Genomic DNA, 17746 nt, shown 5'->3' on the forward strand with positions numbered 1-17746 from the left:
TGTGATATCTTAATGTTTGTATCATTGTATCATCTTCATAATTTCATATTTGTATCTACCGTTATGCATACATCTACTCGTAGATGGAAGTTAACGAAGGTTGCCGGGTTCCTGTCAGACTGAAAAATGGAGACTGGCGTTAGTGATTGTTTTTTTTTGTTCTTTTTTGCTGCTAATGTGTGGCTATTGTGTTTGGTGCTATAGAGGTTAGCACTGCCACTGGTGCTGCCATTGTTATTGCTTGCGGCATTGTGGCTGCTTTTGTTGCTGTCTCTTGTTATATTTCTTCAATGTTTATATGTATATTATATACAACTTCTTTTTTTCTTTTATTTATAAAGTTGGGTTTGATTTTTTTTGTTCAAAAGTACTTCAATTGCACGGATAATTTATTTGTATCTGTATACATTATTTATTTACCTGACTTTAAAACATTCTAATTGATGTTTACATATATTAATTAATATCTACCTTTAATTTTTTTTTCTTTAAATTTTTTACAAATGTTACAATTTTGATTGTGTAGGCTTTCTTATGATAATGAAAAGTACAATGGGATGATGCCACAAAAATAATTGTTGATCAAATAATAAGTATAGATAGCTAAACCATGCTTTATACATATAATATTTAATATATATTTTTATATTTATTTGTAATTATGTTTAACATTACTTTATAATTTAATTTACAATTTCCAATAAAAATCTTTCGAACACAGATTATGCAGAAATATTGAGCAAGAAGGAGCAGGGTGGAACTACATTGTACTATGTTCACTTTGAAGACTGTTGGTGTCTTATCATAAATTTCTTTTACATATATATATATACTTATTGCTGATATGTGTGTGTGTATCTGTTTGTGTGTATATGTATGTGTGTATTTGTTTGTGTGTATGTATAGGTTTTGTGTTGTTTGTGTGTGTATTTGTGTGTATGTGTATATCTTGTGTTGTGTGTTTGCGTGTATTTGTTTGTGTGTATATGTGTGTGTGTCTATGTTTGTGTGTGTCTATGTGTGTGTTTTGGGTGTGTTTGACCTTGTATGTATGTGTTTTGTTGTTGGTTAGATCATATGCATTTTGCTGATTTTTAATGTTTTTGTTGACAGCATTTTTTCACAGTTTTTTACTTGTGTTTGTTTAGTAAGGTAGAATGTGTCAGTTGCTTTTATTGTTATAATGAATTATTGTACCTTGCAACTGTAACTCTCAATTATTCAGTTAAGCTATTACCATTATGACAGATAAGGATATCTGTGTTGTGTTTGATGAGTGACTACAATGTGAATTTATAAAAGAAAGTTATCTATGAATGGCTATAATATGATTTTATAAACACAAATTAATTATTGGATAGTATTGACTAGTTCATGCAGTAATAACGATAATTAAATTAATAATTATAATGGTTTTTTATTATGTTTATTGTAATTATTGTAATATACAAATGATCACCGTGCACTGAACAGTCAACAAGAGATTAGACGATTGGATATCAACGGATAGGATGGACCTCTCTAGAATCGAGTCCAGTAAGAAAGATCTCAAAACTCCATTGAAACTGACCAATGGTTCCAGACAGTCCACACCAGAGAGAGAGATGGTGAGTATCTTTGAGGGGTTTTTCAGTTTTATATTGCTTCAAGGGATGTGATAATTTTCTCTATAGTGTTGTCGGCTAACTTTTTCCGGATGATTGTCTTATAGATTTTTAACCGGCACTCTTAATCGTAGATTGTAACAGAAATCATTGTCTTCTGTTTGGGTATTTTCTTTTACAATTCTCTTTTTAGCATTTGAACACAGTTATTGCAACTTCAGTGCCAGGCACCTTAACCATTCTACTATCTTGTCACCAAGTTGACTCATAAGACTTTCCAAAATTTACCCATTTAATAGGAGTTGAATATTAAGATAGGTTATCCATTGTTCAGTCTCTTAACCATTCCAATAACCTTATTACTTTTTGGATTGCATCATCTTGTGTCGACTTAATTAACCCTTTTTTCTATGGTTTTTGTCATGATGAATTGAAGTGACCGATATTTTTTGCGATCGTAATGGTTTTTATGGGCACAGAGAATTGAAAGATTTTAATATTTTCATCTTATTTGTGATTAATACTTATTGCTGTTTCACTTTTCAATGTTTCTAACCAACCAGCATCAAACCTTTTTACAGAAAAATTATTTTCATTCAACATCAACCCCACCAATCAGCATACATTAATTTCATTGCTACTGATAGAACGGCACTCAAAAGAAACAGCCAGCCATTGGTAGGAAGAGGAAGACGTTTGGTGAAGACATTGCCGTAAGTATCTGATGAGAAGTTCTATGTGTGAGTCATACATACATACATACATACATACATACATACATACATACATCCACCATATGAATATAGATGTTAGAATCGAACGTAATATAGATAAATTGATACTTTATTTGACCTGATATCCATTGTATAAATATAAATATGAGAATAAAACAGATACTTTGATACTTTGACATACTCGATAGTCACTATATGAATATAAATATGAGAACCAAACATAGTTACTTTAATATACTTGATATTTACTATGTGGATATAAAAATGAAATGTCTCCCATTCTGACATATTACCATAGGATACCACTTTTTCTAATGACCTACCGAGACCTCAGTCCTCTCCGAGTATCAAGGTTTGTGTTGTGTCATTAGGCTATGCTATCTATTCTAATTTAGGATATCATTGTGTGGATATCATTGTGTGGATATCATTGTGTGGATATCATTATGTGGATATCATTGTGTGGATATCATTATGTGGGTATCACTGTGTGGGTATGATTGTGTGGGTATCATTGCGTGGGTATGATTGTGTGGATATAATTGTAAGGATATCATTTTTTTAAATTTTAAAAGCATTAGCATCATTCAACAACAGCAAGCAACTCTAAAACAACTCCATCAACACCAACAACACAACTTTTTTTACTTTGTATATTAACAGGCATTCGAAGCAAACCAAAATCAAGTATTCTGAGTTTATTTGTATTTATTTATTCTTTTTTTATTTTTTTTTTGTTTTTCATACAGTTCTGACAAACACAGAACTGCTCATATATCATTCCTTCATTTAAACTTAAGCGCCATAAGAGGCTGTACTTTCTACATATACGTAAGCACTGCATTATACGTGCATGGCGTTGAATTTCGGACAGGCAGTATTCGAACCAGGACATCGCCTAACTGTTATTATTATTATACGTTAGTAATTAAATTGATTGTTGGTGACTGCAGGACTCGCAAGATGTGCCTGACCAGAAAATACCAAGACAGACTGGTTTGTGATTTGTAGTCATTTTTATTTACAAATTTATTAATAATTTTATTAATTATTATTAGTTATAATTAATAACACACAATATACGTAATTACACTACTCCTTTACACAATTACATTACACCTTTACACAATTACATTACGCCTTTACACAATTACATTACGCCTTTACACAATTACATTACACCTTTACACAATTACATCACACCTTTACACAATTACATTACGTCTTTACACAATTACATTACGCCTTTACACAATTACATTACACCTTTACACAATTACATTACGCCTTTACACTATTACATTACACCTTTACACAATTACATTACGCCTTTACACAATTACATTACGCCTTTACACAATTACATTACGCCTTTACGTAATTACATTACACCTTTACTTAATTACATTTCATCTGCATGTAATTACATTACTCATTACATTACGTGATGACGCAGGGAGCATGGTGGCCCATCACGATGACATCGTCACACGCATGAAGAACATCGAACTCATTGAGATTGGGAGGCACCAGATCAAGCCCTGGTACTTTTCTCCCTACCCCCAAGTAAGGGGGAATGTATGATGGTGGTGGTCGTGGTGTCGTGGTGGTTTGGCGGTTGTTGCAATGATGGTGGCGACGATGGTGATTGTAATGATGATAGTAATGTGGTGATGAAAAACTGTGGTGGTAATGAAAGTTTTGAATTAATATTATTTATAATTTATTTATTGCTTATAATTAATTTATAACCATTTTTCCTTTTACTTAACCATTTATTCATACATTCATTTGTTACTTATATTTATATATTATTCATTTATTATTTTTCATATTATATTTGTTATTTTATTCAATATTTTTTTTAATTTAATAGTTATTTTTTGTTTATTTATTTATTCAAACGTTTGCAGGAAATGACGACACTGCCGGTCATCTACATCTGCGAGTTCTGTCTCAAATACATCAAGAGCCCCAAATGTTTGGAAAGACATCTGGTCAGTTAGTCAGCCAGTTAGTCAGTCACAGCTAGTAAGTTAGCAAGCTAGTTAGCTAGTTAGTAAGTAGTTAGTTAGTTAGCTAGCTAGCTAGTTAGTTAGTTAGTCAGTCAGTCAGTTAGTCAGTCAGTTAGTTAGTCTGTTAGTCAGTCAGTTTAGTCAGTCAGTCACAGTCAGTCAGTTAAATAGCTAACTAGTTAGTTAGTTGGACTATAGAAAATTACGCTACTTATTCATTTTAATATTAACATACGTACTGTGTAAGCTGTCACCTCTGAGTAATTTTCAGAGAAATAATTAAGAATTAAGAGAGAAATAATATTATTAATTTAATAAAATAATTTAATTATAATTATATTAATGTATGATAAATTATTTGCGAATAGGCCAAGTGTCAAGCAAACCATCCTCCAGGCAATGAGATCTACAGGAAGAACAATATTTCATTTTTCGAGATTGATGGTCGTAAGAATAAGGTTCCTAGTTTTTTTCTTCAACAGATTTATATTTGTGTTTTTGTTTTGGTAATATTTTCATTATTGTTGTTGAACGTTTTGTGTAGTTGTGTGTATGAGATTTAGGAATGTGTTGGGATTGTGTTTACTGTTGTCTGCTGTGGTGGATGGAGTGTAAGTTTTTTTGCTAAATTCAATTAAATCTTCTTTTGATTTTTTTTAAAATTTGCATTTAATTTTCATCCAGTTCATTCTCAATCGTTTCGCTTATTTTGAATTTTTTTTAAATGACATTGTTAGAATAGTATTTATTTCGATCTAGACAGACCAGACACTCACAAAGCATTATCATTTCAATCTTTGCAAACGCAAAGCAAACACAAAACTTATTAAATTATTATTATTATACAGACATATGCCCAGAACTTATGCCTGCTAGCCAAACTGTTTCTGGACCACAAGACCTTGTACTATGACACAGACCCCTTCCTCTTCTACATCATGTGTGAGATTGATGACATGGGCTATCATATTGTTGGCTACTTTTCAAAGGTTCGCTTCATTCCTGTCTTAATTTTATACTTCACTTGATTACGTTTTATTCAGATGTTGTATTTTATTCAAAACTTTAGTTTTTTTTTAATTTTTTATGAAAAATCTTGTTGAATTGTTTTTTTTTTTGAGAAATTGCTTAGTTTTATTATTCATTCAAATATTGCTTATCAAGTTCAAATCTGGAAAAAAATGTTATTTAATGTTTTATGGGAATTCTTTCATTTGCTGCAGGAAAAAGAATCAACGGAAGATTACAATGTAGCTTGCATTCTGACACTGCCTCCATTCCAGAGGAAAGGATACGGAAAGCTTCTTATTGAATTCAGTTAATATGTTTTACATTTACTTTTTTATTTTCATCATAGTTAGTCATAGTTATTTTTATATGTTAATTTTGCTTATTTTTTAATAAAGGTTTATCATTGGATAGATGTATACATTAAATGTTTATGAGAATTGAAACGTTTTAGAAATTTTCACAATATTCATGGATAGAATTAGATTGATGTTTAGCGTTGTGATTAGGGTTATTGACACAAATTGTATTTTACGTCAATGACCAACCAGGTTATGAGCTATCAAAAATTGAGGGACGAACAGGCTCTCCCGAGAAGCCATTGTCAGACCTCGGGCTCCTCTCTTACAGAAGTTACTGGTCGCAAACGATCATGGAGATCCTGCTGAACCTGAAGCCATCAGAACCTGGCGAACATCCCATGATCACCACCAAGTCTGATTGATCTTTTTTTGTTCAATCGCATGCATATGTTTTTCTCCTAAAATGTTTACCGGAATAAGAATTTTAGTTTTAGTGTAAATAAACTTCAATAGTTTTCAGAGGGATTCGTTCATTAATCTTTTTTCAGCGTTTTAAGTGGTTGAATCGCAGAAAATTTATTTAACAGATTTCACTCTTTTTAGTTAATGATTCACTCAATTTCAGAGAATATGCACAAATTAAAAATGTTATAATAACTAACAAATATAATGGTTGTTGCAATACTGTTTCGAAACAATAGTGACATTTCTGAGATGACGAGCATAAAGAAGGATGACGTCATATCGACCCTGCAGCACCTCAACCTCATCAACTACTACAAAGGCCAGTACATCGTGACCATTACTAATGAGGCTCTCGAAGCGCACACAAAGGCGGCTAAGAAACGAACGATACGAATTGATCCCAAATGTTTGCATTGGCAACCAAAAGATTGGAATAAAAGAGGAAAGTGGTAGCTAGTCGGTTGGCAGACTGGCCGTTCGCGATTTAACAGTTTTGGGATTTTTAGTTTAATTATTTTATTTATGTATGTAATTTGTTCAGTTAATTGCTAACTGGTTGAACAATTTTTATTTCATTTTAGTTAGTCTGACAATGTTTTAATTTAGTGATATTGTTGTAGATATGATAGGATTAATCTGAAGACAGTCGCCTGTTGGCTCTACCATTCTAGTCATTGCAACTAGCTGAATTCTTTGATTGCTAGGTTTCAAAAATATAATCTACTGTAAATACAATAAATATACAGTACAAATATCGAATTGTGTTACCTGTTCAATTTACTATCTGTTCAATGTTCCAGACTGGTTCAAACTGCGTTCACGCGCCAATAAGTCATAAATTGGGTGAGTGGGTGGGTTGGTGTTCTAGTGATGGATATTTATTCATGGTTCTAGGATTCTGTAAAGCGGAGGTTGTAGAAGTGAAATAAGGCTTGTAGGCGATCAAAACTAAGAACATGAAAGATAAAACCGGAGGTAAGATAAGAAATTTTAGTGTATAAACGTTCAGTTGGCGTGAAGGGATTTTTGAGGAGTATATAAGGAAAAAATAAATTTTTTCGGGGATATTAATTTAGACCATTTTTCCAATTAGCATACTATTCGCAATAATCGATACGTTAATAAAAATCAAGAATGTGAAGGCGAAGAGCACTCAATGAAACAAAGCAGAGGAATTGAGCTATAGTACAACCTAGACAAATACACATTTAATATATATATATATATATATATATATATATATATAAACATATTTAATATACGTTTAAATGCTGGAAGGACACCATATTTTTACAGTAATGTATAAATTCTACCAAATTGTTAACATTAATCAATTTGAAGTTTTTCTTTTCAATTTTCCTTACTAGAATTTTCTGGAAATTGTTCAATTTGTTGTAAATAGAATTATCTAAGTTTATCATAAAAATTCAATGAAACTGTTATCGAAATTCATCATGCAGATAAGGCCTTATTTCGAATTTTTCATAAATCGTCAGTGCAGGTTTGGTTTAATATATTTATATTTAATATACGTATATACGTAAACCGTTTAAAGAGAAACGTTTGCAACATTATATTAATTCGTTTTCTAACTATAGAACTTGAAAAACACATTGGATCAATATTTGCATTATATTTGGGGGTCACTATGTGAAATATAATCATAATGTGCCGTCAAAGCCATGGATATCTTATATATACGCATGGTCAAAAGCTGCTCTTCTCTGGAATAGAAAGAGTACAATTGAGCAACTCCAGTTTCATTATTTCAGGGATAAACTTATATATATATATATATATTATTTAAAATATTGATAAAACATACATTACATACATTTTTAGTTAATTGTATCTTATAAAACTGTTTAAAATCGAAAAACTGTTTAAAAGTGAATTTCAATAGTCTTGACGTTTTCATAACTTTGATCAACTTTGATCCGTTTAATAAGTCTGTCGTCAGTTTCGTATATATAAATGTTGATTTATCGTCGCGTCAGGAGTTAGTGCAACTCGGCACAAACTTTGCAGGTTGATTTATTGTCATTCACTGGCTTCTAATTTATTTATGATCACTGATGCGTGCGTTCGCTACTGTTGTAATTTTGTTCTTAAAGAATTAGTTATTAATTTATTAAAAACCAACCACTTACTACACTACATTCATTTCATAAGAAATTCTTCTGCTTTTGCTCTGTCTGGAAAAGTTTGCATCGTTTGAAATGGCTGACAAGGCGTCTGAGCAACTTGAAAGTTTCAAGCAGAAAAAGGTTGGAAAAAATTTTTCAAAATTATTATAAAATTTATACTTAATTATTTTATTTTATTATATAAATATAAAATAAAATAATCAAATTAATAATCAAATAAATAAATTATATTACTAAGTAAAAAATAAAAATAAATAAATCAAAGTAATGGTAATCATTAAGACACTTACTTAATTTAAGAGTAAAGTAAAGTAAAATATAAAATAATATATAAATTATAAAATAAATAAATGATTTATTATATTTTTCTATAAGAAAATTTGACTAATCTAAGCTTCTTATGCTGCTATAATGTTTTATACCCAACTAAATAATATTATTTTTAAATTTTTTTATTAAATTGGAGATCTTTTGTATTATAAAACATTGCCAGGTCTGTTGACTATACAACTAAGGCTACTTGTTCAATTTTCTGATTTACAACATTATGTTATTGATTGCAATGATGCAAAATCTTATGTTTAGGACTTATAAAGTACATCTGTGACAAATTTTTGATTGAGCTCTAACTTTTTAAAATTGGGTTTTAAAAGAAGATTTTTAAAATATGAATTTATAAAATTATACACTTTGTAAAATGATCCTTTAATTTCACAATAATTTTCACTTTGTAAAAAGAATCTTTTAATTTCACAACTTTTATGCCTTTCAACTAAACTCTTTTCAACCATTAACACAGTTGATATGAATTAGGATGTAGTTAATTTGGCTTTAAGTTGGAGTCTTCCAGGAATGTTGTGTATAATCATCATCTGCAATAATATATGTTTTCAATTATTCTTAGTTTTGCATTGTATCAATATAACATGTATTTTCATTTATTGTAAGTTTTTTTGTACAGAAAGCGTAATATCAAAAATTGAAACTTGTAAATGCTCAAGAGCAATAAATAAAGATGTTGAGATATAGGACTAAAAAAATATTATATATTATCCTTATTACAGAATGGTCAGATGGATGGATTAACAACCAGCCTGGGATGTCCTGTGGGCAGCAAGACTGCTTCGATGACGGCTGGTTCCCGGGGTCCCCTGCTCGTTCAGGATTTTGTTTTCCACGATGAGATGGCCCACTTCGATCGTGAGAGGATTCCTGAGAGGGTGGTGCACGCAAAAGGAACCGGTGCTCATGGCTACTTTGAAGTCACTCATGATATCACCAGGTTCTGTAAGGCAAAACTCTTTGACCAGGTCGGAAAGAAGACACCAGTGTTTGTCAGGTTCTCCACCGTTGGTCAGTTATGTTTTTTGTTCTCCGAAATTTAGTTTTTCACATATTTTTTAAATTTGGTCACATTCATCATTTTGAGAATTTTTATTGATTGAAGGTTTAAAAATATAATAACACAGAAATTATAAAAGTTTTCAATTATTAAAATTGTAAAACATCTACACAATGTAAAAGATTTTATATTACAAAATTACTTAATTATTAATGTTGTAATATGATTGAAATAATTTGAAAAGCGTTTCTAAGTTTAAAAATTAGAGAATTTTAGCATATTCAAAATGACTCGACTTGCATTCAGTTGAATGACAATGATTGATGGTTTAGTGCAAATTCCACATTGTTTTTTCCCATCCATGCATGACCAAACTTTTTAAATAGAAAGACTCTACCAGTAAATTGATCAAATTTTCACTAGAATATTCTTGAATTTCATATGAAAGTTGTTGGAACAGATTGAAAGGAGTGAACAGATAAATTGAATTGAGTAGTTTTTGGACATTTATTTCATTTGCTTTCATATCTTTTATAAGGTAAAAGAACCGACTAATAAATTGCTACTAAATGTGTTAATTCATTATTACTGTTGAATGTTGATGCTTGTTTTGTTATTGCTGGATGTTGCTTCTCCTTTTGCACTCAACAACTTTAAAGGCTTAAAAACTTTGTGTGTGTGTGCGTGCGTGTGTGTGTGTGTGTGTGCGTGCGTGCGTGCGTGCGTGTGTGAGATCTTATTTATTTAAGTAGTTTGGCAATTGTTGACTTTTCGATAAATTAGCTGAGGCAATATTATTTACATTTTTAGTAATCATTAAAATAATAAAATTTTTAATTTTTATAAAAAGTTTTTGGTCCCATTTTTGTGTAGATACATTATTAATTTTGTTTTTATACTAATTTATTTGTTTATTCATTACTAGTTTTTATATATTCATACACACACGCACGCGCGCGCGCGCGCGTGCACACACGGCACATCAAACTAATACTTCGGTTATTAGTTCATAAACAATATTAATAAGAATATAAAATTTATATCAACTGAACTTTTATTTGATGTTAGCCCTATTTTAAAACATTCACACAACACAAGCTTAGCTTGCATTTTGACTCACATACATGAAGCAAACCATTTTACTGGGTATTCTTTTCACCAGAAATAAGATAGAATTAATACCTGTCCCAGTTTTATGGTAAAATTGGAGAAATTGATATGCAAAGTGCATTTTAGACAAAAAAATGAAAATGAATTTTGTATAAACTTGATAGTTCATAACAGATTTTAACAGATTTGTGGTTTAAAAACATTAAGATCAAAATTGTAAAAGTTTATCAATCTGAAATTCTACATAATCCAACTTATAAATATTTTCAAAGTGCTTAAGCAGAAATCAGCTGGTTAGAAAGAACATATACATGCGTATTGAAAAACCAAATTAGCAGCAATGCAAAGTTCAAAGGAAGCATGAAAATTATATCATTTTTTTTATTATTACAGCACAGCTAGAAAAATGTTTCCTAAGTAGTATTTTAATAAAGTTTTATCTACGCTAGTAATGTCCTAGTAATTAGTTCTAATTACATTTTATGTTTTAACCAACTTAAGATTATGAATAGTTTTACTTAATGTGCAATAGCTTACTGAATTTACTGAGTTGTTTCAATAAAAAATTTCATGGAACAATGCCAGACAACTTGTGATAGTAGAAAGTAAGCAAGGTCACCTAAGCAACTTGTGCATTAGTAGCATTGGAGGGGCCTGATAAATGAATGATTTAGTATAGCCTAACTGTTAGATGATATACACACAAAGAATATCCAAAGAGATAAAATACAGGTTCAGTAACCTATCTTAAAATTAAACATTCGTTTATTGCAGATTTAGATTTTATGAACATTTTTTTTTCATATGTAAGTTACAAATAAATTTGTAAATATTTTTGCGGATATTTTCATTTGTTGGAAGTAATGCAAGCCATTGTAAACTACGCAAACGAGAATTAAAAGAATAACTTTATGAAAATATTCTTGATTTTTTTTATTTTAAAAACGTTTGAATGCATACATCCCACTCACTGCATGTGATTAGCGGGGATCTCTTCGAATTCGAATCCAGTCACTGCAACAATGGTGTCAGACATCTTATCCATTAGACTGTCCTGCTGCCATGATGGTTACAAAAATTATTTGAAATTTTTGTAACCAGGTGGAGAGAAGGGGTCAGCTGACACGGCTCGTGATCCCAGAGGATTTGCTGTGAAGTTCTACACTGAAGAAGGGAACTGGGACTTGGTGGGAAACAACACTCCAATCTTCTTCATCAGGGATCCCATCCTGGTTCATCCATCTTTTTTTTGTTTTATAATTTTCAAACTTTAGGTAGAGTTTGCGTGGTGTGTTTCGTTGACTTGTATGCATTTTAATCATTCAATTAAATATCATCTTTCTCAACTATTTCATTGTTTACTGATTCTTGTTTGGTCAACACATTTCAGTTGGTGCTTCATTGACTTTTAAGATAATTCAATAACTTTGAAGACTTAAGAATTTATTAGTTTTTATAATGTTGTCAGCTATATTATTAGCTTTATATTATTTCTGTCAACTCTATGCAAGCACACATATGATCAATCAATTAGCTTGTAAAGCGCTATTTCCGCGATGTTCAACAGCGCTCCTCAATGAATTTTGAAAACAGATGGGTCATAAGATCCGCTCTGAACTTCGTAAGTGATGGAGAAGTAGTCAGAGAAGTAGGTAGAGAGTTCTAGAGAAAAGGGCTAGAAAAAGCAAAAGCAGATTTGGCAAAAGAGTGTTTAACACAAGTTAAGAAGAAGCGAGAGACTATAAACGAGGATTGATTGATTGACCTATGCAAGCACCATTATCTGATATACTATATCATCAGTGTTTGTCATCAGAGTCACCTCAGTTTTACATTAAATCATTTATTTTAAATCTTAATACTGCTATGCTAATATTTGTCATTGTACACAGTGATGTACCTGGTTTACTGTTATTCTTACTATTATTTTTATTATAATTTGTATTGCTTCTGTTATTATTATTATTGTTATTGTTTTTATTTTTCGTTTTGTTTTTCTCATAATAACAATAGAATATTGAGTCCGTTGTTTTATACACGCCTCATAATGAGTCTCTCTCTTTTGAGTGCAACCAACTAACAACTGTAAAGACTTCATTGTTCACGTGTCTCTAATTGCTTGACGAGATTTTACGCATTTCTTAGTATTCACTCATATGTGTATTTGTTATTTTTCCGTGTGTCTGTTGGTCTATTTATTTATTATTTTTAATATTTATATTTATTTAATTATTTAATATATTTAATTTATTTATTTATATTTAATATTAATATTTATTATTGACTATTTATTTATTTGGTGTATGCATTTAAAGATGTATAAATACATTTGTCTGTATATTCATATGCATTTGTTTAGTGTTTCACTTGAACTTTTGGAGAATGGTTATAATTATTATTAAGTTAATTTTTTTTGAAGTGATGTCACCAGTTTTTGTTATGTAACAGCGGTTTGTAATAACAAAATATAAGAACACGATTTAAAGTTTATTCTATGAAATATTTAATTATTTAAAAATTATTTGACAATCAAAATCTATCTCTTTCTTTGTTCCAGTTTCCAAGTTTCATCCACACTCAGAAAAGGAATCCCAAGACAAACCTCAAGGTGCTCTGTCGTTGTTAACATTACTGTTACCACTATTCACTCATAACACCACATTTCAAATCAGCGTTATCATACCACGGTTTTTTGTTGGAAAAGCGGTTATGTAGCTGATCTTCAGTGTAATTCTAATTTATTTGGTTTCAGATAAGTTTTTAGTTGTTTGTTATATTGATGCTACTCCAGGATGCGAATATGTTCTGGGATTTCTTGACCCTGAGACCCGAGTCGACCCATCAAGTCTGTTTCCTGTTCAGTGACCGAGGAACTCCGGATGGCTTCAGGCACATGCATGGCTTTGGGTCACACACGTTCAAGTTGGTCAACAATCACGGGGAACCTTTCTACTGCAAGTTCCACCACATGGTTCGTTTCTATAGAGTCATTATTTTGTGTTTTTAAAAAGGTTGATCATCGAGTTGTTTTATGTTATATTCATAATACAATGGTCATCAATCAATTAACTTGATTCAGATATATTTAATTTGTTGCTGAGCCAAGTGGTCACCAGGTTCTTAATTTCTTCATCTCATGTCGTAACAGACGAACCAGGGAATCAAGAACCTGCCTGCAAGTGAGGCGGAGAAGTTGGCTGGAGAGGATCCTGATTATGCCACCAGAGATCTTTACAATGCCATCGAACAAGGTATGCTTTAGTTTTAATCTACATTTGAATTTCTACGTCACCTGATGTTACAATAATGCTTTATGTTTATAGACCTGCTCCTTATTAATATCTACCTAATCACCATCCAGGTTCCTTTCCTTCCTGGACTCTCTTCTTGCAGATCATGACATTCCATCAAGCTGAAACTGTCAAGTTCAATCCGTTCGACCTCACCAAGGTTTTTCTTCCAATTTTTAAAGTTTATTAACTGGTTGTTTGGGTATTATGTAACAAACACAAATCTTCCTTACTATGTATGCTACGTAGTTAATGCCTGAATTTTATTTCTTTCGGTTGAAATTAATTAAAAAGTTTACAAATATTGGCATATTTTTCTGTTATCAATATCATACTGAAAACTGTAGTTGTCTGATTTAACCAACAGTGAGGATGTTGTTTTTTACAACACCTTTGAATTCTCCAATCGTTTCAACATTCCAAGCTGTTATATTTGCTTTTACAATCGTGTTTCTTTAATGAACATGAAAATATAAATTCTTTACAATAGTTCATTACAATTTCAATTCAAATGACAACCGTAGTTTTGTATGTAATCATTTGATTAATTTTTTAGTCATTTCTTTGTAGCTGGCTTTATGATTGTATTCTTGGCAATCATTTGTCATATACTAAGTGCATGTGCTAATGTTATCTTATTTTGGGCTTCTTGTGATTATTTCTTGAGGTTTGTAATGTAAGTATCTTTTCGTGCCCAATGTTTCGTCTCTCTATGTTATTTCTTCTCAATTAAATAGCGCTGATATTAAGCTAATGCTTAATAAAACGTTTCTACCCTTGAAAACATTTAAAAAAATTTCAATTCATATCACATGATGGTTTGATTAAAGTGAATTGGTACTTGAGTCTTAACTCGCTATCTACAGCATGTTAGACTTTAATACTTTTGAGTCTCTTATCTTTATTTGTGGGCAAATTAACTTGAAGTTTAACTCACCGTTTGTCATGTTTAGTTCAATTTTTATATATGTGGTTACGTTTTCTTGCAAACGAAATTAATTTTTGTTAAGTTATCACAGTAAACAGTCACCTTTGAACATTTTAATTAAATAATTTTAAAAAAAGTTATTCGTTGAATAATATTACGCTCTTGTTCATTTGCAATGTTGAATTTGTTTTGATGTCATTATGAACTGTAGCGATTTTGAACTAGGCATAAAATGAATTCGAAATGGATGTATGAAGGTTTTTTAGTTGCAGCATCGTTGAAGATGATGACTGTAACACAATTCTATGAAACATGACAGGTCTGGCCACATGCAGACTTTCCAATGATCCCATACGGAAGGATCGTCCTTAACAAAAACCCCCAAAACTTCTTTGCAGAGGTCGAACAAGTGGCATTCTCACCCGCACATTTGGTGCCTGGCATTGAACCAAGCCCTGATAAAATGCTCCAAGTGAGGTTTACTTTTCTTCAGGTTGTGTTTCATGGGTGTTATATAATCTAGTTCTGATTGACTGTTCATTTAAATAAAGTCATTTTTTTTACTTGGAACAAGGGTCGTTTGTTCTCGTACTCCGACACACATAGACATCGTCTGGGAACCAATTACAACCAACTGCCAATCAATTGTCCCTACAGAGCACGAGTGAGCAACTACCAGAGGGATGGTCCGCAGTGTTTTGCCAACCAAGGTCTGTCCACTTGACTTTTCATTGTTGATCAATTACCTGAACATTCTTATTTTAATTATTTTTGAAGTTTTCACGGTTCAAGTTGATAAACTTCATGAAGTAGATTATGGATGACTTTTTTTTATTCTCAATTAACATAGAAAAAGTGTATTTCAGGTGATGCACCAAACTACTTTCCAAACAGTTTTACCGGTCCTGATGTCATGCCGAAATGTTTGGAGTCCAGATACAGCACCACTGGTCAGTTAGTTGGCTTGTTAAGATTTGCTGGTCAGCCAGTTTGGTTTATAAGACTTTCTTCTAGTTTCTTTGTTTTTATAAATGCACGTCCGTTAGTTTCATAGTAAAGCCATTTTGTACATGACTTTTATGCATATGATGCTGGATTTTTGTCTGGGTTGTTTGTAAAGTTTAATTTAGTTATGCCTCGTTTTGCACTTTCTAAAATATTATTTATGAAATTTTGGAAATATGCAGGATAACATTACTTATATGGTAGTAAGTTCATACGCATTTTAAGGACAATGAGTTGTATTAAAAAAATTTGCAATAGTCATTTTGTAGATTATAAGGCTTAAATGCTTAGAAGAATTAAAATTTTTTGCTGAAAGTTGAACTTTTATTTGTAATTTTTAGGTGATGTTGCAAGGTACGAAACACGTGATGAGGATAATTACAGTCAAGTTACAATATTTTGGCAGAAGGTTCACTCATTCAATATCTTTTTAGTGTATCATCATTTAATAATTTTTTCAAGGCACTGAACTTTTGGCTTTTCTAACTAAAGGTCTTCAAAATATTTAACCTTTTTCTCATTTTTTGTGACGTTATACAACAAAACAATTCGTTTGGTCTGGAAGAATTTTACCTTTTTCACTGTAAATGTGCGGTATGACATATGCTATATGTTAGACATGGTATTTATTTGGTACCCAGACAATATTTGAACCAGGTTGCAGCATGAACTTTCTGTAGGACAACAATTAAAATGACATGGCACGCCTGCTGACTGAGCCAACGCTTTAGCTTTTTAGTATTTTCTTATTTCATTTAATACTTTTCTTCTAGAATTAGACATCCTTAGATTCTGATTATATATAATTGCATATTATGCCAGTGTATCAGTACATTTTGATATTGCAAAGATCAATTGACAGCAGCCTATTTACACTTTACAAATTGCACTTTGGTTTTTATACTTATATATAGAAAAATATTGAAAAGTTTTACAAACAGTTTGCAGTTTACGGTGCATAAAAATTTACTTAACCATACTCTCTGTCATAAAAAATATATATTTGACAGGTCTTGAAGCCTGATGAAAAGGACAGACTGGTGGAGAACATCGCCAACCATTTGAAGAATGCCAAGGAATTCATTCGCAGGAGAGCGGTGTACAACTTCGGACTGGTTCACGAGGAATTCGGTAGGAGACTTCAAACGAAGCTTGATCAACTTGTTGCACCTTCATCAGGTGTTGCTAAGCTGTGAAATATCAAAGATATTCATAAAAACTTATTTTTTTAATTATTGTTGAAGATGATGAAGGGTAAACATTTTGAGTGACGAATAACATTAACAATCGACGAATGCATTAACTTGTTAACTGCACAATTAGTAAAATTTTTCTGGTAATTTTTTGTTGTTAATCAAATAAATTTAGTTTTGGATCGCGATTTTGTTTCCATGACTAAGTTTTTGACTGGTGTTTCGTTGAAAAATTAATTTTCCAAACTATCCATTCTTAAAGAGATCTGTCGTGAACTTAAAAATTTGCTTAGAAGTCCTTCCCACAAGAACCAAAACCTTTTTAGTGTCAATTTCAGTAATTTATAGTTGAATTGCGATGTAAAATTAATTTATCAGTTAACAAATCCACACCAAGCGCAGGATTTATTTAATCTGAGAACAATTTGAGGTTTTTTTCTCTAAACAAATGGGATTGTTAATGAAAAATTGTTTTAAATATTGATTTGGTTAATCCGCGAACAAAAAATCATCTGAAATAAATGAAGTCTAAAATAAGTTAAATGTCTACGTTTTTTTGAGAGTACGGTTTTAAAATTTCTAATTTATTAACATTTGAAAGTT

At 31.2% G+C, this 17746-nt stretch overlaps 2 protein-coding genes across 2 annotated transcripts; both read left to right on the top strand.

Moving 5' to 3' along the window:
• Positions 1-83: 83 nt before the first annotated feature.
• Positions 84-6581, top strand: HELRODRAFT_156566 (hypothetical protein; the record flags this gene model as incomplete). Its single annotated transcript, XM_009014845.1, has 13 exons — positions 84-138; positions 722-790; positions 1474-1607; positions 1798-1863; positions 2252-2317; positions 3292-3334; positions 3795-3904; positions 4252-4335; positions 4722-4811; positions 5202-5342; positions 5577-5670; positions 5913-6075; positions 6365-6581. 13 exons carry the CDS (start codon positions 84-86, stop codon positions 6579-6581), a joined length of 1332 nt encoding a protein of 443 aa, XP_009013093.1.
• A 1457-nt stretch (positions 6582-8038) lies between these two features.
• HELRODRAFT_185390 (hypothetical protein) lies at positions 8039-17395 on the top strand. The gene is made up of 13 exons (XM_009014846.1): positions 8039-8156; positions 8301-8395; positions 9340-9628; positions 11829-11959; positions 13285-13335; positions 13519-13698; positions 13876-13978; positions 14089-14177; positions 15265-15417; positions 15520-15655; positions 15812-15895; positions 16292-16359; positions 16961-17395. The coding sequence occupies exons 2-13, from the start codon at positions 8348-8350 to the stop codon at positions 17144-17146; spliced, it is 1518 nt and encodes a 505-aa protein (XP_009013094.1). The 5' UTR covers positions 8039-8156; positions 8301-8347; the 3' UTR covers positions 17147-17395.
• Positions 17396-17746: the final 351 nt, after the last annotated feature.

Source organism: Helobdella robusta (genome assembly GCF_000326865.2).
Source record: "Helobdella robusta unplaced genomic scaffold HELROscaffold_14, whole genome shotgun sequence".
Taxonomy (NCBI): Eukaryota; Metazoa; Annelida; class Clitellata; order Rhynchobdellida; family Glossiphoniidae; genus Helobdella; species Helobdella robusta.